This window comes from Carlito syrichta, unplaced genomic scaffold, assembly GCF_000164805.1.
Source record: "Carlito syrichta isolate Samal-C Ts95f unplaced genomic scaffold, Tarsius_syrichta-2.0.1 Scaffold315198, whole genome shotgun sequence".
NCBI lineage: Eukaryota > Metazoa > Chordata > Mammalia > Primates > Tarsiidae > Carlito > Carlito syrichta.
Window position 1 is genome coordinate 873,563 of NW_007259294.1, and position 23,811 is coordinate 897,373.

Below are 23,811 nucleotides of genomic sequence, written 5' to 3' on the forward strand. Positions count from 1 at the left end.
GTTTGTGTGTGTGTGTGTGTGTGTGTGTGTGTGTGTGTGTGTGTGTGATGGGTGAGTGTATGCAGGCGTGTGTGTATGTGTGTGCTGATAGAATCTCAGAACTTGAAAAGAGAGAGGAGAAGGAAGATGAGAAAGGAACTTCGCTTTTTCTCTGTAGACTTCTCTATTTGCATCAGGCTGAATGTATTGTTTCTTCACCTATTTTCCCAAGTTTTCTAGATAAAACACTGTTACAATCCCTGAAGGCAGGAAAAATGTGGGGGTGGGTGCTCTATTTCCTCCCCTGGGACATAGTTCTGGCTAAAGGTGAACCGAAAAGTAGCAATCCCCTTTTTGGTTATGGTAAAGCACAGTGCTTCAAATAAAGGTTAGGTAGCTAAGTAAAGGAGTAAAACAGTCCGCAGAGGAAGACAGTAGGGAGTAGTAGAGACTGTGGCAAAATGGGTGCACACAGCCACTCTACAGGAGTAGCTGCTCCTCAGTTCTAGCCAATCATTGTATGAGAGATGTGGAGACAATCCTGCCCACTCTTCTGCTTTCTCAAGACATATTAGATATCTAGATTTCAATGTGAAATCTACCAGTGTTCTTAAAATGTTGGCGCAAATCTTTAAAAACACTATATAGGCCAAAGCCACAGATCTGCTGGTCAGATCTTTCCCTGGGGCCATGAGTTGTGACTTAGTGCTAACCAGCCCAATGCTGACTGTGCAGTGTTAAGTCCTGTTGACTCCCCTCAGGCCCGAGGTCAAGATGGGTGGATGGGTGCTGTCGGCAGGCCCAAGAGCTGGGGAGGGGCCCAGGCTTCACCTTTCCCGGATGAATTCTGACATCTCCTTCTGCATCTGTTTGCCCTTCAGTTGTTTCTGAAGCAGCAGTTCAAACCCAGCCACGGTGCCATTGCCTTGGGGGTCCTTCTTATCAGCCTGCAAAGGAAACAGAAGCCCAAGAGTTTAGGGGATGGCCTGATGTCTGCAGTCAGGGAGAATGGAGTAGAGAAAAGATAGAACCCTGAAAGTTCCCAGGTGCACCTGGCAACCCCAAGCACAGCACAGAAGGGGGAACGGGAGCAGCTAACTCTGCTGCCCTGACTTGGATCTCTTGTGGTGGCCCCGCTCCCTTGGTGCTTTCTGATGCTTAGGATCTTGCAGCTGCTGCCACCCCGAACTTTCCCAACCCAGGGTCCAAGAGGAAGAAGGGCATGGAGCCATAAGTGCTGGCTCTGAAGCCCGGTGGTCTCTGACTTCCAACCAGGTGGTTGTGGAGGCTGGCTTGACCCTTGGGGACTCTTGCTGTACTGACACCCAGTTGAGCTGTCTGTGTGTGACCTCGGAGGCAGGTGCCCCAGCCTTAGCCATTTCTTCTGCCAGCTTGTTGCACTAGTTGGGCAGTGACATCCTCTAATGCAGTGGTCCCCAACCTTTTGGGCATCAGGAAGACTATTTTTTCATGGACAGGGGTTGGGGGGCAGGGGGAAGGATGCTAATCTATATTTGTAGCCGCTCCCCAGTGGTAGCATTACCACCTCAGCTCCACCACAGATCTTCAGGCATTAGATGCTCATAAGGAGTGTGCAGCCTAGATCCCTAGCATGTAGAGTTCACAGTAGGGTTTGAGCTCCTATGAGAATCAAGGGCAGTTGCTGATCTGACAGGAGGTGAAGCTCAGGTGGTAATACAAACGATGGAGAGCAGTTGTAAATACAGATGAAGCTTCCCTGGCCCACCACTCACCTCCCGCTGTGTGGCCCAGTTCCTAATAGGCCACAGACCCCCTGCTCTATCACACACTCATAAAAGATCATAGAAGAGAAAAAAAAAAGATGTAACAGGTTGCTGGTGGGAAAGTGGATTGAAGGGAAGCCAGAACACAGCAGGCTGCCTTGAAATCCTGGCAAGGTGACCTCGGGCAGGTTCTTTCCTCACTCTAGGTCTGCTGCAAAACTGGGGAAATAATGGCACCCACCTCATATGGTCACTTCAGGGTAAATGACATAGTAAACAGCTTGGCACATAGTACGTACTCTATAAATGGCATCTTGTTATTAGTTTCTTTTAAATAAAAGTCAGGACCTGGGGAAGATGGCCTTGTCAATGAAATGGGGACTTAGGACCCAATTACTTTTGCAAGCAAATATTTCATTTGTTTCATTTAACATTTCAAAATAAAATAATTGCCTTTGTTTCACTTTGCCTGTACTTCCTCGAGCACACCTAACACCCCTTTTCTGACCTTCCCCTGCCCAACATTCATCAGGCTGCTCTGCTAATGCCTCTCATGACAGGGAGACCACCACCATATGGGGTGAACCATTTCCTCCTGGGGCTGCTCTTACAGTTTCAAAATGTCCGCATGTACCCTGAAGATCTGTGCACGTCACTCTATGAAAGCCACATCTTGATGAAAAAGCAAGAGGAAAACTCCAAATACTGAGCCCCAATCTGCCTTCCCACAAGGATGGATATGCTGAGGGATCTGTCCACCCTCAGGAAAACCAGTCAGAAGAAATAGGCTTTAATGACTGTGTCAGTAGAGAGAAGACTTCTACTCGAGGAAAAGGCCTAGATGGTGAGGGAGACAAGTGGCTTGAAGATTAAGTCTCAGAGTCCCCAGAGAACTTGAGTTACGATGGGAACCCAAGCGTTGCTCTCCTGGATGGGCCCGTGGGTGAAATCACACACTCCCTCCAGCTTTCCAAGGCTCCAGATCCCACACACTTCCCTGCAGCTCCTGGGATGCCCATTACCGGAGCTCAACCCGCCCTTCCTTGAACACGCCACTTACTGCATCCCTTTTTAGGGATACTGTTTCCAAGCCTAGCTATGCCTTTCTGTTTCTGCTGCTGCCACTGTCTTTTCTAGTCTCCTTCACTCACCTGTCCACTCCCACTCCTGCCTACACAATGCATGTGAATCAGCTCACATTGTACTTCTGCTTAAGATCCTCCAACATCCTCCTACTGCAAATAGAATAAAGTTCAACACCCTTACCGGGGCCTAGAGAGTCCTGCACACTCGCCCCTGCTCAGCCTGCCTCTGAGGTCACCTGCCCAGTTCTGTCTGATGTCAGAGTCAGGCCCTTTTTTAACTGTAAGCTCTGCACAGATCTCTGTCCTGAAAGCAACAGAGCACCAGGGATTGTCCCTTGGCAGAGAGGCAAGAGGAATCTTTGCATATGTTCTTCTTCTCTTTGCGGGGACGGCAGAAATTCATTCTATCGCCCAGGCTGGAGTGCAGTGGTGTGATCCTGGTTCACTGTGGCCTCAGCCTCCTGCGATCAAGCAATCGTTCCACCTCAGCCTCCTGAGTAGCTGAAAGTACAGGTGCATGTCACCACATCCAGCTAATTTTTGCACTTTTTTGTAGAGATGAGGTCTCACTATATTGCCCAGGGTGGTTTTGAACTCCTGGGCTCAAGCAATCCTCCGGCTTGGACCTTCTAAAGTGCTGAGATTATAGACGTAAGCCACCACGCCCTGTATATTTTCTAAGGTACAGGTGATTTGGTAGAAAGAAAAAAAGCACTTTTGTCCAGTACTTGGGTTATCAAATCTAAAAAAAGATAATCCATTCTGCATGGTGGTGAAAACAAGTTTTTATTTACTGTATTTGTTGTTCCCAGAGTCTTTGCATACTTTTTGAAGTGTACAGTTAAGTGTTTTTTAATATGTTCACAAGCTTGTGCAACCATCACTACTATCCGATTCCAGAAAGAGGTAATCTAATTTTGAAAGTCATAGCTGACTCTAAAATGCAAATACCCAGGATGTTCCCCAGAGTTTCTGAGGTGTAAGACTACATTTTTAAAATATATATTTTTAAATTTATTTAAATTGTGGAAAAATAAACTTAACATAAAATTTACCATTAAACTATTTGTAAGTGTACAGTTCAGGGGCATTAAGTACATTTACATTGTTGTGCAATCATCACCGTCATCCACGCACAAAACTTTTGTTCCTCTTGCAAAACCAAAACCCTACGTCTATTAAACCCTATGTAAAAGTTTTGGAATCATGGGATTATTAAAGCTGGAGGTGGTTGTAGATCCTTGCCACTACTTCCTCATGATTTTGATGGGAACAGTGAGGCCCAAGGAAATGAAGCACATGTCCAAGTTCACTTGCATCAGTGACAGAGCAAGTATGAGACCAGATTCGTTTATTGAGGCTGATTCTAGTGTCATGCCTTCACTGAGTATCAAAGAAAATGACCCTCAGTTTACCCTACATCCTGGCTGGGGCTTCTGTTTTGCCATGAACAAAAACCCTGCTGACTCTCTAAGATTTCTGGAATGATCTAGAATCCAAGAGAGTCTTGAGTTTCCATCTCCAATGCTAAGTCTACTGCCATCCCTTTAGGCTTCAACAAGGCCCCTATGCTTTGAGTGCCAGGCCCCTCCTACCCATTCTAAGGTGTCTGCGCCTAGTCAATGGCGGCCACAGTGTAGGGGAAACTGAGTCACCACATACCCAGAAGTAGTCGCAGTAACTCCACTCGGTTGGTTTCAGCAGCTGCTGTTCTGGCATTGTGTCTGGGTGAGGGAATGTCACGCAGTTTATCTGTAGGACACAGAACAAGGAAAAAAAACACACAACTTCAGTGGGGGGTGGGAAGAAACGGGGATGCCTTGCTCACAGGACACAGCGGTGAAGAGACTCCCCTATAGGGCCAGTTGGATGGACCACTCGGGGATGCTCACAAACTCCCATAGCTAGCATTTCACATGAGGGGCAACAGGCACTGACACCCACTCCAGAGGGGCTATGAATCAGTGCAACCCCTCTGGAGGGTGTTTAGCAGGCTCAAAATTGCAAATGTCCAGTGCTCCTGGCCCAGTAATTGCACTACTAAGAGTCTTTCCTATGGACACATTTATTTGCACACGTGTACAGTGACCTGCAGATACAGTGCTGCATTTCACAATAGCACTACTTATAGTAGCTAAAGGTTAGAACATAATTCCAATGTCTATCAGTAGGGAAACGGTTAAACAAAGCAGGAGATAGATGGACATCTATAGAAGTTGTAAAGGACACAGTGATAAAGTTGATCTGTACTGATAAGGAAAGGGTGCCAGAACAGTTAGGTGGGGATAAAAAAAAGCAAGAGAACAGTATTACGATATGCTACTATTTTTTTTTTAAACAAGGAGGGGACATATAGTTGACCCTTGAACAACACATAGGTTTGAACTGTGTAGGTTCATATATAAGTGGATTTTCTTCCATCTCTGCCACCTCTGAGACAGCAAGACCAATCCCTTCTCTTCCTCCACCTACTCAATGTGACAATGAAGAGGATAACCTTTATGATGATCCATTTCCAGTTGGTGAACAGGAAATATATTTCTTCCTCATGATTTTCTTAATTACATTTTCTTTTCTATAGCTTACCTTATTGTAAGAATACAGTATATAACACATATAACATACAAAATACGTGTTAATCAACTGCTTGTTACAGATAAGGTTTCCAGTCAACAGTAGGCTCTCAGTTGGTAAGTTTTGGGGGAGTCAAGTCATACTTGGATTTTTGACTGCACAGGGGGTCTGTACTCCTAATCCTTGCATTATTCAAGAATCAACTGTACACATGTTTGATTATGTATGTACAGAGTAAATTGTATGAGTGAGGGCCGGGGTGAGAGGTTTTCTTATAAATTTTATATCACGATATGTATTATATGAATAAATACAGCTTAAAATTATAATCAGGGTGCATGCTGAGGCTGGACATAGCTAAGGAGAGTGAACTGCAGAAATTTCTGGGTTGTCTTGGACTTTTCTGCTCGAACATGTCTGTAGTGCTCCCGAGCTCTCCCCACTCTGGAAGTGGCCCCGGCCCGCTCTGTGGAGGTGGCTTTGTTAATACTCCTGCTGACATGGCTTCAAGCCCCAAATCCTCCCTCTCCTATGGAGCTGGCTAATTTGTTTCCTCTGTGGCAGCAAGGCCTAAGCCTTATGAGTCTTTAACCCCTCCTCACAGCTAAAATACCTGCTGAAGTAGATGTCAGATGTTAAAGAACGGTGCAGAAAACCCTGAGTTTTGGGCCCAGGACACAAACTCCATGCCACACAGGACATACCAGCCAGTGGGGCACCCTTATGTCATAGAAACTGCAGCTCAGAAGGGAGGATGAACAGCCTCTGCTTAGTGCAGGGGTCAGGGTCTGTGGAGATATGTCCAAGGGGTAGATTCATCTCAGCTCTTGCCAACTGTTGTCAGATTATGCGGTGACTAGAGAGAAGCTAAAAATGGGGATTTTTTTTTTTTTTGAGTTGGATTCTCACTCTGTCACCCAGACTGGAGTGCAGTGGCCACTGTGGCCTTGACCTGCTGGGCTCCGGCGATCTTTCCACCTCAGCCTTCCAAGTAGCTGGAACAACAGGCATGTGCTACCACGCCTGGCTTATTTTTTATTTATTGTAGAGATGAGGTCTTGCCAAGTTGCCTGGGTAGGTCCCGAACCTGCGGGCTCAGGCAATCCACTCACCTCAGCCTCCCAAACACGGGATTACAGGTTGAACCACCGAGCCCGGCTAAAATGGGGATTTTTATGTGAAGTGTTTCAATTGTTAAGTGTTGGCAATTAATTCAAAGTTTAAAATAATTTTTTTTTTTTTTGAGTCGGAGTCTCACTCTGTCACCCAGACTGGAGTGCAGTGGCCACTCCCGGCCACTGCAGCCTCGACCTGCTGGGCTCCGACGATCCTTCTGCCTCAGCCTTCCGAGTAGCCAGAATTACAGGCACACGCTACCATGCCCGGCTGATTTTTTAAATTTATTGTAGAGATGAGGTCTCGCCAAGTTGCCCAGGCGGGTCTCGAACCCGCGAGCTCAGGCAATCCACTCACCTCAGTCTCCCAAAGCAGGGGATTACAGGCTGAGCCACCAAGCCCGGCTAAAATGGGGATTTTTATGTGAAGTGTTTCAATTGTTAAGTATTGGCAATTAATTCAAAGTTTAAAATATTAATAATCCTAATTTTGAAAAGACACCACGTAAGCCCAACAAACTCTTCAGTCTGTGAATTTAGGCTCATGGACCTCAGTCAAGATCTCTGGTTTAGGAGCTTGAGGGCATCTTGAAGTACATCTATTTTCATCCCCTCCTTGACTGTCAGGGGCACAGGCCTCACCTGCAGTCTGGGAAGAAGGCCAGTCAAAGTAAGGAGTCCTCCCCTCCCAGATCCTGACATGTGACAGAGGCAAGGGTTGGGGTGCCCACTCTAGATAGAAACACGAAGCAACAGGGAGGATCAGGGACCTTGGCCTCTTGTTGGGGAAACGTTTTCCCACAAAAGAAGAACTTTAACATGACGTGAGGAGGCTTGGCCAAAGGTGGGGTAGGACAGGAGGGGGAAATAGGTCTTGCCCAGCCTCATCTTCCAGGATCTTTTTGAGATGATCCACCCTTGAAGACAGGATGCTACTGCCCACTTCAGGATGCCCATGGAGACAGATCTTGTTAGCCTGGAGGGGGGATGGTACCAGGGGCAGCCCTGCCAATGACAAATCCTGGCTGGCTCCAAACCCTACCATCTGAAAGGCCATGGAAGGTCTGAAGAGGGCTGAGACCCTTCCTAGGTACCACTCAGTCCCCTTCTCTGTTCTGGAGCCAAGGTTGAACATGCCTCAGAATCACCTGGAGGACACAGGTTGCTGGGTCCCCTCCCCAGAGTTTCTGATTCAGGAGCTCTGGGTGAGATCTGAGCTCCCAGGTGATGCCGGCCCTCTGGAGACCACACTTTGATAACCAGTGTTCACGATGCATTCAGCAGGGAAGGAGGCACCCCATGAGGGAGGGTTTGTACCCACCTCCACAGAAGACCCAAAGATGAACAAGCCATGGAGCCCTGCTCTTCAGACCCTGCTTGGCCTTCCAGAGAGATGCCTACTTCAGGGACTAGAAGGGGGGCTGGGGGCTAGAAGGTGAGGGGTCTCAAATATGGCCTCGTAACAGTCACTGAAGGAGTGCCAGCTGGTTTGGGGAGAGGAGTAAAGGTAGCAGGATGGGAGTCTCATTAAGGACTCATGCCGCTGCTGCTTTTGCCACTCTGTGAGGACACTGGTCCTCAGAGGAACTGGCCAGGGGCTGCCCAGGGTGCCTGTCACAGCCTCTGTCCACTCTGGTTTGAGGATTTCTCTCCCAGCCAGCCCACACAGATTCCCCCAAATCCTCACAGAGCTTGGCATCCCCTGGTGAGAATCTAGAGATCTGCACTTCCCTGGCCTCCTCCTGGGAGGCAGTTTATGGGATGGAGAATCCTCCAGGGAGACCTTATTCAGGTGCCCTCCCTAGGGCTTTGCATGCATTCTCATTTCATCTTCCCAGCAACCCCACAAGCAGGGAACAGAAGCCTCATTTCATATGAGGAATCTGAGGATCACAGAAGCTAGTTCTGGTATTCGAATCCAGATCTGGCAGACTGCAGAATTCAAGCCCTCGACCACAAAGCTTTTCGATGGAGTATTTGTTCATCCACTTCCATCCAAACATTTGAGTGGCTTCCCAGTGGCATGTGCTACGCTAGACCTTCCCAGCAACTGACATGCACACATCTGGAGCGATACTTCTGATGATGGCTTATCTTTCTCCTCACCAGACAGCCTGCTCCATGAGAGGCAGGGGGCCATCTTTTCCCTGTTGTCTCCCTCATAACCCGCACAATATCAGACACATGGTGGTACTCAGTAGTACTCGGTAGATGTTTCTTAGTGCAACGACTAGAGGCAAGGGATGTAAGGTATAGCCTGTACCCTCAATGGGTCCATAATAAGTCACTGCAGTTCTTTGGGAGAAATCTACCCCTGGTGTAGGCATGGGGTGCTGAGGTGGCAGGAAGGACCAGGGATTCAGGGGAGGAATCTTAGAGGGAATGAGATTTAGGCAGTAAGAGTAGGACTCAGGCAGAGAGCGGGGCGGGGAGTGAAAAGAGTATTGCAAGAAGGAAAAGGGCACCGGGGTGTGAGATATGTCCACGAGTGGGGAATGCATTGCTCAGGCTGTCTGGGGTTCAGAGTCAGGGAGTAGATAAGACTGAGGTGAGAGGGGACCTTGCAGGCATGGCCAGGCCCCCTCAGGTCCATCCTGAACGTAGCGGGACAGTGAGAGCCATGGAAGTGTCTGGCAGGAGAGTGATGATCGAATGGGTTGCTCTCTTGGGTGAGCACCCCCCACTGCAGCATAGAGGATATACTGCAGGGAGAACGTGACCATGGCCACTGGGGGGGAAGTCTCTGCAGTGACCTGGAGGAGTTGTGATGGTGGCTGGTGGTAGCACTGTCAAGAGGGGTAAGTGGAACCTTGGGACACTTGGCTGATAGACTTAACAGCACCATGAAGTAAATTCAGCGACTGTCATTCAGGGGCACTTTTGCCCCTCATCCCAGGGGACATCTGGCAATGTGGAGACATTTTTGGTTGTCACAGTTGTGCTGGGATGGGGGTAGTTGTTGTTGGCCTCTGGTAGGTAGAGGCCAAAGAAGCTGATAAACACCTTACAATGCACAGGATGGTCCCCCATGACAAAGAGCTATGGACCCAAAATGTCCATAGTGCCGAGGCTGAGAAATCCTGGGATGACTGGGCTGGGTAGGGAGGATGAGCATTTCCACCCACTGGGATGGGAGATGAGGGAAGAAAGCTTGATGCAGAGAGAGGGAGGTGGTAGCAGCAGAGGGATGGAGACAGCTATGTGTGTGCAGATGTCCAGGAAACATTCAGAGCTGAAGTGTTTAGCTGCAATGGCCTGGTGCAAACTCATGCACAGATGAGGAAACTGAGGCAGACAGCATAACTCTCCAGCCCACTATAAGTGTCAGAGCAGGGTCTCAAATCAGCTTCCTAACTCATGGGCAACTACTCGTATCTTTGCTCTGTCCTTCTATGACATCTAGACCTCAAAGTCAAAGCTCTAGTGTCCCTGGATAAGAAGGGCTGGGAGGTCCACACAGCTTCATCCTACAGGGCTCCAAAGCCCAAGGAGGGTACAGAAGGTGGGACAGGCCTTTCCACGGGTGTCATCTTCTAGGGGTTTATATCAGGGTCCAGCTGTGTCTCTAGAAAGATCTTGTCCTCCTCCCAAGGCCTCCTGGGCATAGCTAGAGCCTCAATTCCATTCTCCACCTTACAAACACAAGATACTGCCTAAGGATGTACTTTCTGTGAGTTCCACAAAAGCTAACAATGTATCAGCCACCATTTAGTGTTCTTAGTACAGGCCTAAAAGTCAGGTGCCATTATTATCCTCATTTTATAGATGCAGACACTGAGACACAGAGAGGTTAAGTAGCTTATGCAAGATCACACAGCTTGTGCACATAAAAGTGGTACCAAAGTCTGAACCCAGGCACTGTGGCTCCACAGTCTAGGCTCTTAACTCCTGTCACACTATCTCTCCAATATACTGAGGCATAAATATGCCATGTCCCCACCCAAGGCAGGGGTCAAAGAAGGAAGGGGTGTTCAAGAACAAGTAAGAGAGGGGGTACACCTCCCTATGTGTGCTTTCAGAGGAAGTTCCAGTAGCCAGTCCCACCATCACCTCCCTCCACTGTCACCTCCCTGAGGTCCCATCCTCAAACAGCTGCATCTTCACTCTCACACCAACTGTTTCCTCCAATTCTCAGATAAATGGAGTAACACCCCAACCCTCCTCAACTGCTGGGTCCACTGTGCAGCTGAGGGTCCTGTCAGGGCCATTCTGCCTGGGGGCAACCAGAACCAGTAGGGCTGCCTCCCAGAAACTCTCTTAGGGGTGCTAAGGGGGTGGCAGCACCCGAGAATCCACCTGGCCGTGACAGCCGCTGAACATACACGTGATGTGACTCGCCTAAGGGTCTGATGTGGGGTACCCCTCACCCACATCCTGGTCCAGCAGGAGCCTGTGTTGGGGAGAGAGACCACAGTCCCCTTGCCTGGCTTGTCTGACCAGCTTGCCTGCTGCAGAGAAGAGAAGATGGTTTGACAACTGAGGGTTCCAATCCAACAGACCCTGAACTATCTCCTGGAGAAAAGCTGATCTCGGAGGATGTGGGAGAGGAAAGGGTCAGTGCTAGGGCGCTGTGGGACAGAGAAGACATGCTCCCAAGGGCTCATCTCAGCCCACCGGCTCCCCCAGGGAAGACAGACTGTGCTGCAAAGCCAGGGCTGAGGACCACAGAAGTCCCCAAATTCCTCTTCCCAGGAGAGTGTGGCCGTGTGGCTTTGTTATCTTCTTTCCTCGAACCCTCTAGATTGTGACGTATCATGCTTTTGTCCAAGGTTGTGAGCTGCCATGAGCACCTGTCACTCCCAATCACACAGCACACTCCACCTGCCAGCTCTGCACGGGTGACAGTGGGATGAGATCCAATAAGGCTGCCAGCCCCTGCCTGCTGCTGTCAAAGAACCCACAAGTCTGCCCCTTCAAAACAAGCTCCAGGTCCCGGGCAGGGAAGCAGGAGCTTCAGAGTCAAGCACCACCTTCGCACTGGACGAACCACCCTTTGCTGCCCAGGCTTGGAAATTTCAGCTCCATGGGAGTGAACAGTGTGGAATCCACATGCATGGAGAGGGAAGTTAGTATCCCAGTCTCCTGGGAGCTGGCTCACCCTTCCCTCTGAGCATCTCCTTGGGAAACCATGCATTTTCGAGGATCAAAAGGAGGAGGCTGGGTACAGGAGACCAAGGGCTGGGTGGAAGGGAAAGAGTGGCAGGGCAGAAGTCTTCAGCACCAAGGCTGATGAGAAAGCCCACCATCCTGGAGATGCGTGGGGCCATGGTTGCCAGGTGGTCACACTGTGGGGCATCTCCTGGGCTGGCAACCAGGAGACCTGGGTTCAAGCCCTGGGCTTTATTTCTCACATGGTCTGCAACCTTTGGCCAGTCCCTCCCTTGCTTGGTTTTCCCAGCAAAAATTCTCTAAGGCACGAATGTTTAGTAAAAACCTTTGGGGGTATTGGTTGAAATGCAGATTTCCCCATCTGGCCCCAGAGAGATCCATTGTAGGTCTGGGGAACCATCCAGGAATCTACACTTTAAACAAGGATTTTGGAGGCCTCAAATGCCAACTACATTGTGCAGAAACACTGATGTAGGTCAGTGGGAGGGCACCGAGGCAGGGATAGACAAGGTGTGCCGCCCTGAGAACCCAGAACCACACGCAGCCCACTCTGGCAAAACCCAAAGCTCTGGCTGAAAGACAGGGCCCAGCAGCTGTCCCACTCCATGGCCTGAGCACTGTCACTAGAAGCCTTTAAGGGAACTCTGGGCAGATAACACTCTGCTTTTTTGCTTTGCATTTTGTTTTTCATCTAGAATTCTATTATTTATTTGCTCCCCTGCCCACATACTTTCTTCTCCTCTTCCTTTTCATGTATATCAGGAGACTATTGGGAGCTACCGCTTTGTCCTGGCATTTTGGGGCATTTTGTGACAATTTGAGGTGGGGGCTGTTCTCTTGGGAAATCTGTCCCTGTGGCCCGCCCATGCCCTGCTGCACCACCGGGAATGGTCCAAGAAGGCTGAGCTGTTCTGCTCAGCTCTCAGGAGGCACACGCCACAGGCATAGGGAGATCAAGAGGAGTCCCGACCCAAGGAACCCAAGGCAGCTCCAGAAGAGCAGGTAAGAGCATAGGTTTCAAATCCTGATGCCTCCTAGCCAGATGGCTGTGGGCAAGGTACTATTCTGTGCCTCAGTTTCCTTACTTGTAAACAGTGAGATAATACTAATGTGTACAGAGCACTTACTCATGCCAGGCTCTGTTCTCAGTGCTTTATACACATGGACCTGTGTCAACCTTACACCATCCTTACAGCACAGACACCTCCCATGTCCCCATTTTATAAATGTGAACACTATTATGCAGCTAGTAACTGACATAAATGACACTCTGGCTTCAGAGTCCCGGTTTCTCATCGCTGTACTATACTGATTCTATCACCTGCACCTCATACAGTGAAATGAGCCTTTTAAACACTACTTGTGCATAACAAATGCACACCAAAATTGGCAGTGATTATTGTTATCGTTATTGTTTGCCCGACCCTCATTTTCTTCCAAAGTAGGATTTTCAGCCTGGGTGAACCAAGCAAATGCACCCACTCTTAGTTTCACCTCCGTGGGGGTGGTCTGAAAGAGATGGAGCCTGAATGAGTGATTCCCTGCTCCCTGTTCTCCTGCACGTGTGGCAAAATAGCAGACTCAGGACCACACTTCAGGTCTCCACGCTGTAGGCTGTGGGGACAACGATGCCCAGCCCTTACCTTCCCAGAGCACAGGGCTAAGGTAGGCAGGTGGGGGGGGTGGGGCACCTCTTCAGCCTCCACATGGGGACTTGGGGGCATTTGGGAGGCAGACAGGCCACTCTAGGCAGAAGATGTCTGCTTCTATCAGAAACTCCCAGGAACCCTATTCTTAGGGTGCTTTCTCTTGCTTTTAACTTTGACATCTTCCAGAAGTTACCCCCGCACAAAAGCAGCCCTGCCGTGGCTGTAATTTACACGTCACATCACTTGCTGTGTGCATGGTCCACCCCCTTCAACCCACTCCTGCGCTTGTACCTTCCCCTGCCCGCTCTGCAAAAATGGCTTCGGCATCATTCCAGCCACCCTCCTTCCACTCTTTCACCAGGAGACAAAAAGTGAAATGGGAAATTGACAGAGGAATGGGAGGTGGGGGAAGGGGGAGGAGGAACTTCAGCGAAATCGAATCTTTGGAACTTCCCCATTTCCAAACTGAGCATCACTTCTGCTTGGCGGCCCACATTACCATGGCAACAGCCCAGCCATGGCCAAATGCCCCAACTTGCAGCCCAACCTGGGAGGGCCCCCAGGAGCCACTTACTGTGATGGTGTTTTCTTTGCTCTGCTTTTTGCTTGGTGACGAGGATCCCAGGTTCTGGGGAGAGAGGCAAGAAACATCATCAAAGCTGTTCTCCATATTGGAGAGGTTTTTTTTCCCCATTCAGGTTCCCTGAGAGTGAAACGATTGCTTAAAAGCCCTGTGTTGGGGAAGTTGAGAGATGCTCAGCCTGTCGTTAACTCCTAAGTCACCATATTCTGGGCCAGGGCAGGCAGGAGTATCCCCGATCCCACACTGTTCCCATGCCTGTCTGGGGCTAAAGGCGAAGAGGAGAAAGCCTCCTGCACAGGCTCTGAGAGAACTGCTCCAAACCAGGTCTCCCGTCCTCTCCTCTCAGTCTGTGATTTGGGGAATTAACCCCTCCGCTGCCCTCTGCTGGCAAACGGTTCTGCGTGCTGCTTGCTGCCTGAAGCGACAGAACCCACTGGGGAGAGGAGAGTTAAGGCAGATGGCAGGCCACCACCTCCTGGCACCAAGGAACTCAGCACATGACATTTTATTCGGAAACCCCCGAGTCCAAAACATCAAACCCTAAATACACATAATGTGCACTGGGGCGCTGCTCCGTCAACTCCCTGACTCACCGCCCCCACCCTACTCCGTGAGCCAGGAGGGATTTCTCAGCCAAGCCGAGGCTCAGCTTCCATTCAATCTTTAGATTGCCTTTTTACATCTTTCCTGTTGCCAGCAAGAAATCCAGAGTCCCAAGTCCCTCCAAGACTTCAAGTCCTCAGGAGCTTGTCAAAGTCCTAGGATTATTCTGGTCAAGACAATTAAGGATGGCCAGCAGAAATGACACTTTTGTCATGAAAGTTCATATCTCTAAACAGAATGTTCAACTCTGGGTCTTTGTTGTCGTATTAGCAATTACTGTAGGGATTCAATATCAGAGGTCCCTGTTTCCTGTCCCAAGCCACACAAGGACCTGGGAAGCAGGCTTACCTCTAAGGCACTGCAGATGGCCATCCTGCGTGTGCCCCAGGACTTACACACAGTCTTGCTCTTTCCTTGATGGAATGTAAGGATGTGGCTGTCACTTTATAGATAAAGGCCAGAAAACGCATGGAGTGACTTCTCCAGCAAGCCTTGGGGAACCAGCAGCGCCCTCGCTTCCCCCCTACTCTCAGGCCAGCACAACTCTGGACACCTGGCTGAATGTACATCTGTAGGTGGGGGGCAGCCCCATATCAGCAAATCAGATAAAACAGGGATTTTGACTGAGTCTCTGCTAAGGCCTCATTCCCTTCCTCCCACCCAGCTTTGCTTGAACTGGTAAGTAAAGTCAACTCATAAAAACTAGTATCTTTAGAGAGTCCAGCACAGAGGAACCTTATCGAGCATCCCTTTCACAGATGAGAACATGATTACTAACCTTGAGACCCTGGCCAAGGAATTTTACTTCTTTAAGCCTCAGTTTCACCATCTGTAAAATTGATTGCTATTACTGATCCTCAAGATTTGAGGTGCATCAGAATCAGCTGAGGAATGTGCCCAAAACAAGAATCCCAGCAACAACTCCCAGTTGCTGGACTTGATACAGCATGTCCTGGGTGGTGACAGCACCTCTGATGCAGAACCCAAGGACCTGACTTGGAAGCACAATGATCTGATTATCCCCTCTATGGTATTATTTGGGGTGCTTCTACTTATTGCAACTCCTCTAGCAACCCTAACAGGCTTTTGGGCACTGTCAAGCTTCTGGCCAACTACAACTTATCCAGGTGGCCCACCCTGTAGCCCTTCTAAACTATCAGCTCTGCCCCAGGGCACTTGCCTAAACAGCCCAGAGAGGAAGGCAGACAAATGCTGCATGACAGGAGGTGCCAGGCACCAAGAAGAGATGGGCACAGGAGTCTCTCCACAGGTTCCCTCATGCAGAGACACTGGCCATGCAAATACATGCCAGGAAGGAGGAAGGGGAAGCTCTGGGATGGATCTTGTAGTCTTCAGGAGTCTCCCTGTCACAGGCACATATTACCACCACCACCATCGCCATACTCCTGCTGTAGACCCCAGAGAGGGCAACTCGTGCTCCTGCAGCCTTGGTAACAGCCTTCAAGTCTACATATTAATGCTGATAATGACAGTGATGAGGAGATGAGGAAGATAGCCACGAGGGGGGACATGATTCAAGAACTACCATCCATTGAGTGCTTGGTTATTATGATAGGCACCTGGCTAGTCCTTTGACATACTTAATCTCATTTGATCCTTACAACTGCAGCCAGTTAAATGGCATTGACTCCATTTTACAAGTCATAAAACAGGCCTAGAGAAGGCAAATTGTCCAGAGTGACAAGGCTAGTAAACAGAAGCCTGTATAACTCTTTCCTCCACCTTATGCCTTCTCTCTACTTTGAGATCTGGGAAAATATCTTGTTTTCCAGGTGTCTTTGCAGTAGGGCAAAAAAGAGTTCCATCATTCACAAACATATATTTTAGGACCACTGAGTAGAAGCCTCTATAGAATGAGGCTCGACATGGAGTCACACCTCCTCCCTATGACTTGGCCAGGATAGGAATACAGATGATAATATTGGGGGCAGGTGCTCTATGTGTGAATGTCAGCACCTTCCCTGATCTCTGCTCTATCAGCAGTGTTTGACTTCAACCACTGTGGACCAGGGTGGGTTACAGGCAATCTCAGGCTCTGTTGATGAACCATGCCTATTATTCCAACTTCATATATATATTTTACATATATATAAAAAACATGCAACACACACACACACACACACTCTCACACATATACACACACACGCACACACACACACACACACACAAACACCCTCATAACATTCCACTCAAAGGGCCTAGAAGGACTAACACCCCATCACAGTGACAACATCTACCAGCTAGAAATTGGCTTCTAAATACTATTTGCCACTTAAAGGAACCCAGGTTCCTTTTCGCTAACTCCAAATGCAAGGTAGACTGGGAATATCCTATTGTGCCGGCAGTTGAGAAAGTATTCCAAGAATGATGGAGCGATAACAAAGGACACAGTCAGCTTAAAGGGATTCCCACAGGCCAAATCTGGGGATAATTTGAGCACAAATATGAATAATAACTACAAATGATTAACTCCAAAGGGGAAGGAGAGGCCATTTGTTTACAGAAGAATGTTAATAAAAACTTACAAGGAATTAGATGATCATCCCTTGCAAACCCCAGTATCAAAAGAAATTCAGGCTATGGCCATCATGGATGCTCAACACTGGATGAAAAGACTGTTGGTGAACAGGATGTTTACATGATCTCACACAAGCACCTGCAGATTACTGACAAATTAGAAAGGGAAAATGTACCTACACAAAAGGGAAAATTGGTAGTCACCCCATTAACGAAGAGCACAAACTGAATCTTACCAGCAGGGTGCTAACCTGGGAGGGTGTGCCTCCAGATGAAACGCAGTAAAAAGGAACTCAACACACCTGTAAGGTATTCTTGTCAAAACTGCTTAAATTGGAGATAAGATTAAGATGGCCGACATGAGACAGTTAAAGTGAGTTTCTCCTACAGAATAAACCAAGATATGAGTTTCTTTAGCACTCAGAGAGGAATGGGCCCAGCAGTACATCCCATGACTTTCCAAAAAAGAGATAATAACCACTCAGAGCAAAGAGGAAGAAAAAAATTCATTGACCTGGGCTGGAACTGGCCAGACTCTGGCTTGCATCAACATAGTCCACCACAGCCTATGGACACAGTGAGAAAGGTGAGTGAGGGGAATTCAGGAGTTCTGAGCTCCTGCTTTGAACTTGCATGGTTCCCTGAGCCTTCCAGGACTCCAGTCCCTCACAGAAAATGCCTTACCCACAGCCATGCTCTGCTGTGGAATGGTGCAGTAAAAAAGCCTTGAGCAGTGCTGGCTACCATTTCCCAGGAACTCAACCCTTGTGGGTGGAGCAGCCACCTTCCAGTCAGCCTGTAGGGGATGGTCCCAAGGGCAAACTCTGCAGCTGCAGACAGTCCCTGGCTAGGTGAGTTGCCTGAGAACACCTGAAGCCCTGAGGCTGGCTGAACTCTGACATTTAGGTCATAGATTACCTGAGGCCAAGGTGGGAGCCAGGGTGGGACTCTGCCATAGCAACCTCTCACTCCATTTGTGAACTCTTCTGTGTTTACCCTGCACAGCAGTGCGCTGGGGAGGGGGGAGCGCCCCTGAGACTCCTTCCCAATCCCCACTAGGGTAACCAAGAGTACACATTTGTGGGGTGCTTCAGGTCCCTTCCCCTGCACTCCCCTTGAAGGCCCAAAACAGAGAACTTGGGGAATCTCCAGAACCCCTCCCATGTCCTGGGCTGGCTAGGTACTTTCTTGAGGTAACACTCACCAAGGAGAAACCTTACAGGCACCATCGTACCCGGCTTTCTCCCATAAGCACCATCTCCTGGCCGGAGGTCAACAGTATAGCCCACCACACTGGATATAATATTTTAGCTTTTCAGAAGGCCTAATCCCAAACCCCAGCTAACACCACTTTCTAGGCCACTCTGGCCACTCAGGACACTGTGAGTCAGTGCAGGTACCCAGCACAAAACTGTCACAGCTGGCAATTGAGAAACTCACCTCACACCAAGGCTATACATAACCAAGGGACCCCTACAGCGCCTATGGCAGCCCCATGCCAACCTCTAATAAGAATAGTCTAACCCAAATGAGAAGGAACCAGAAAAATAATTCTAACAATATGAAAAACAGGGTTCTCCAACACCCCCAAAAGACCACCCCAACTCTTCAGCAACAAACCCTAACCAAAATGAAATTTTTGAAATTCCAGACATAGAATTCAAAAGGTTGATTATAAAATTGATCAAAAAACTTCAGGAGAAAATTGAAAACCAACTTGAAGAAATTTTTAAAAAACTGATTCGGGACATGAATAAAAAATTTTCCAAAGAGATACATACCTTAAAAGAAAAAGAAAGAAAGTCAAAATTCTGGAAATGAAAGGATCACTCAGGGAAGCACAAAATGCAGTAGTGGAAAGTTTTAACACCAGACTAGAACTAGCAGAAGAAAGGATTTCAGAAGTTGAAGACAAGGCTTTTGAATTCAACCCAACTAGACAATAAAAAATAATCAAAAGAATAAAACAAAGTCTCCAAGAAGTAGGGAGTTACATAAAATGTCCAAACCTAAGAATCATAGTTATTCCTGAGGAAGAAGAGACCACAACAGGTTTGTAAAACCTATTTGAGGGAATAATGGAGGAAAACTTCTCCGCCCCTGTCAGAGGTTTAAACATCCAGGTACAAGAATCCCAAAGAACCCCCAGAAGATTCATTGCAAAAAGGTCAGCCACAAGGCATATAATCATCAGGTTATGCAAAGTTAATGTGAAGAAAAGAATTTTAAGAGAAGTAAGACAAAGGAAACAAATAACTCAGAAAGATAAACCTAGCCAGGATCAGTGGCTCAGCCTGTAATCCCAGACATTGAAAGGCCAAGACAAGTGGATTGCTTGAGCCTGCAGGTTCAAGACCAGCCAGAGCAACTTGGTGAGACCTTGTCTCTACAATAAATAAAAAATCAGCCGGGCATGGTAGTGCGTGCCTGTAGTTCCAGCTACTTGGAAGGCTGAGGTGGAAGGATCAGCTGAGCCCAGCAGGTCAATACTGGGGTGGTAGTGAGTGTGCGTGTCACTGCAATTCAGCCTGGGTAGCAGAGTTAGACTCCAACTAAAAGAGAGAGAGAGAGAGAGAGAGAGAGAGAGAGAGAGAGAGAAAGAGAGAGAGAGAGAGAGAGAGAGAGAGAGAGAGAGAAGAGAGAAAGGTAAACCTATCAGAGCAACAGCAGCAGACTTCTCAGAAAAAACCCTATAAGCCAGAAGGGACTGGGACTCCATCTTCAATCTCCTCAGACAGAATAACAGTCAGCCTAGGATTTTGTATTTCACAAACCTAAATTTCATAAATGAAGGAGAAATGACGTCCTTCACAGACAAACAGATGCTGAGGAGATTTGCCACCACTAGACTGGCTCTACAAGGAATACCCAAAGGAATTCTAAATACTGAAACAAAAGATCAAAACACACCAGTAGAAAAACACTGGAAATCATAAAGTTCAGAGACCTTATGGAACAACAACACCACAGAGAAAATAAATAAATAAATAAATAAAGCAAGCAACCAGATAACCAGTATGATGAACAGAATAGTACCATACATATCATTATTAACTCTGAAAGTTAATGGTCTCATGCCCCACTAAAAAGATATTAACTGGCAGAATGGATAAAAATATACAACTCAAATATCTGTTGCCTTCAAGAGACCTACCTAACTTAAAAAGACCCTTGTAAATTCAAGGTAAAGGGGGTGGGAAAAAATATTTCAAGCTGATAGGAATAAAAAATGAGCAGGAATAGCCATTCTCATATTAGATAAAACAGTTTTTAAGTTAACAACAATTAAAAGAAGACAAGGATGGATACTATATAATGATAAAGGGATTAATCAAAAAAGACATAATTTTACATACGAATATGCCTAACATTAGAGCCTTCAGTCTTATAAAACAAATTTACTAGACCTAGAAAAAGAGATAGACAGCAATACGATAATAGTGGGAGATTTCAACACTCCACTGACAGAAATAGGTCATCAAGGCAAAAAGTCAACAAAGAAACACTGGAGTTTAACTAGACTCTAGAACAAATGAAACTAGCAGACGTCTATAGAATATTCCATCCTCAAACTACAGAAAATACATTTTTCTCATGAGCACATGGAACATTCTCCAAGAGAAACCATATGATAGGCCACAAATCAAGCCTCAATAAAGTAAAAAAAAAAATCAAAATCATATCAAATAATTTCTGAGACCACAGTGGAATAACTCCAAGAAGAACTTGTGAAACCAAACAAAAACATGGAAACTAAACAATCTGCTTCTGAACAATCCTGGGGTCAACAATGAAATCAAGATGGAAATTTAAAAATATCTTGAAACAAATGACAACCATGAAACAAGTTATCAAAACCTCTGGGAAACAGCCAAAGCTATGCTCAGACAAAAATTTATAACACTTCAATTAAAGCCTATATTGACAAGACTGAAAGATTGCATATTGGCAACCTAACATCACACTTCAAGGAACTAGAAAAACACACACCAAACCTAAAGCTAGTAGAGAAAAGAAATAAAGTTGATTCTTTGAAAAGACAAACAAAAAATAATAGATTGCTAGCTAGACTAATTAAGAAACAAAGAGAGAAGACTCAAATTAGTTCAATCAAAAATGAAAAAGGAGATATTACAACTGATATCACAGAAATTCAGAAGATCATCCAAAACTATTATGAACAACTCTATGCAAACAAACTAGACAATCTAGAGGAAATTGATAAATTATTGGAAAAATACAATCCCTCAACCTCGAATAAAAAAAAAAATAGAAACCCTGACTAGATCAGTAATGAGTAGCAAGATTAAAACAGTAATTATAAGACTCCCAACAAAAAAGAATCCAGAACCTGATATGGACTCACAGCTGAATTCTGCCAGACCTTCGAAGAAGAACTGTTACCAATTTTACTGAAGCTATTCCACAAGACTGGAGAGGAGGGAATCCTCCCTCACTCATTCTATGAGGCCAGTATCACACTGATACCAAAGCCAGGAGAAAGTTACAACAACAACAAAAATACCGATCAATATCCCTAATGATCATATACGCCAAAAAATTCTCAACAAAATATTAGCAAACCGAATTCAACAGCACATAAAAAAAATACACCATGATCAAGAGCACATAAAAAAAAAAAAAATACACCATGACCAAGGCTTTATCCCAGGGATGCAAGGGTGATTCAACATATGCAAGTCAATAAATGTGATCCACTACATAAACAGAATTAAAAACAAAAATCATATAATTATTTCAATAGATATATAAAAAGCATTTGATAAAATCCAGCATTCCTTCATAATAAAAACTCTCAGCAAAATAGACATAGAGGGAATACGTCTTAAAATAATAAAAGCCATATATAACAAACCCACTTCCAATGTCATTCCCCCTCAGAACTGAAACAAGGCAAAGATGCCCACTTTCACCACTCCTATTCAACACATTACTGGAAGTCCTAGCAGAGCAATCAGGCAAGAAAAAGAAATGAAGGGTATCCAATTGGAAAAGAAGAAATCAAACTATCTCCGTATGCCAATGATATGATCTTATGCCTAGAGAATCCTAAAGACTCCTCCAAAAGACTCCTGGACTTGATAAATGAATTCAGTAAAGTTTTAGGATGCAAAATCAACACACACACCTCAGTAGAACTGCTATACACTAATAGTGATCAAGCTGAGAATCAAAGCAAAACTCAATTCTATTTAGTCAAAAAGCTAAAATACCTAGGAATATACTTAACTAAGAAGGTGAAACATCTCTTCAAGGAGAACTACAAAGCTCTGATGAAAGAAACCATAGAAGACACAAACAAATGAAAAAACCGTCCATGTTCATGAGTTGGAAGAAGCAACATTGATAAAATGACCATATTACCCAAGGTAATCTACAGAGTCAATGCAATCCCTATCAAACTACCAACATCATTTTGCACAGAATTCGAAAAAAAATCCTAAAATTCATATAGAACCAAAAAAGAGCCAAGATAGACAAAGCAATCCTAAGCAAGAAGAACAAAGCAGAAGGCATGACATTAACTGACTTCAAATTATACTACAAAACTACAGTAACCAAAACAGCATGGTACTGGTACAAGAGCAGACATACAGAGTAGTGGAACACAAATAGAGAATCTAGAAATAAATCCAAATACCTACAACCAACTGATCTTTAACAAAGCAGACAAAAAACATACACTGGGGAAAGGACACCCTACTCAACAAAGGATGCTGGGAAAATTGGATAGCTACATGCGGCAAAATGAAACTTGATCCCCATGCCTCCCCGTGTACAAAAATTAACTCAAGATAGATTAAATACTTAAATGTCAGATCTGAAACCAAAATCCTAGAAGAAAACCTAGGAAAAACTCTTCTGGACATGGGCCTAGGCAAAGAATTTATGACTAAAACTCTAAAAGCAAATACAACAAAAACAGAAATAAACAAGTGAGACTTAATTCAACCAAAAAACTTCTGCACGGCAGAAGAAATAATCAACAACGCTGATACAAAGATGTGGTGTATATACACTATGGAATACTATTTAGCTATCAATAAGCAACCTATATAATGGGAAAAGATATTCACAAACTATGCATCTGTCAAAGGACTAACATCCAGAGTCTACAAAGAACTCGAACACATCATCAAGGAAAAAAGCAAATAACTCCATTAAAAAGTAGGCAAATGACATGAACAGACATCTCTCAAAAGAAGATATAACAATGGCCAACAAACAAATGAAAAAATGCTCAACATCACTCATCAGGAAAATGCAAATTAAAACCACAATGAGATACTTTAAACCAGTCAGAATGGCCATTATTAAAAAAAAAAAAAATTTTTTTTAATAGATGCTGGTATGGTTGTGGAGAAAAGAGAACACTTAGACACTGTGGGTGAAAGTGTAAATTAGTACAACCACTATGGAAATCAGTATGGAGATTTCTCAAACAACTAAAAGTAGCTCTACAACTTGAACCAGCAGTCCCACTACTTGGTATCTACCCCAAGGAACAGAGATCATTATATAAAAAAAGACACCTGCACCTACAAGTCTCAATTACAAAGATGTGGAATCAACCTAAATACCTATCAAGCGATCAGTGGATAATGAAGATGTGGTGTATATACACTATGGAATACTATTTAGCTATCAAAAAGAATGAAATGTCTTTGGCAGCACTTGGATGGAATTGGAGAACATCATCCTAAGTGAACTAAGTCAAGAAGAGAAAACCAAATACCACCATGTTCTCACTGATAAGTGTGAGTTAATCCAAGGATAGGCAAAGACATAGAGAATAGTGTAATAGACAGT

At 45.9% G+C, this 23,811-nt stretch overlaps 1 protein-coding gene across 1 annotated transcript in view; it reads right to left on the reverse strand.

Moving 5' to 3' along the window:
* GAS7 (growth arrest specific 7) overlaps positions 1-23,811 on the reverse strand; it is a 247,056-nt gene that overhangs the window by 22,554 nt on the left and 200,691 nt on the right. The window contains exons 5-7 of the mRNA XM_008072471.1: positions 13,831-13,884; positions 4,472-4,561; positions 811-926 (exon numbers count right to left, since the gene is read on the reverse strand). Of these exons, the coding sequence (XP_008070662.1) occupies positions 811-926; positions 4,472-4,561; positions 13,831-13,884 (260 nt within the window). The remainder of the gene's footprint in view (positions 1-810; positions 927-4,471; positions 4,562-13,830; positions 13,885-23,811) is intronic.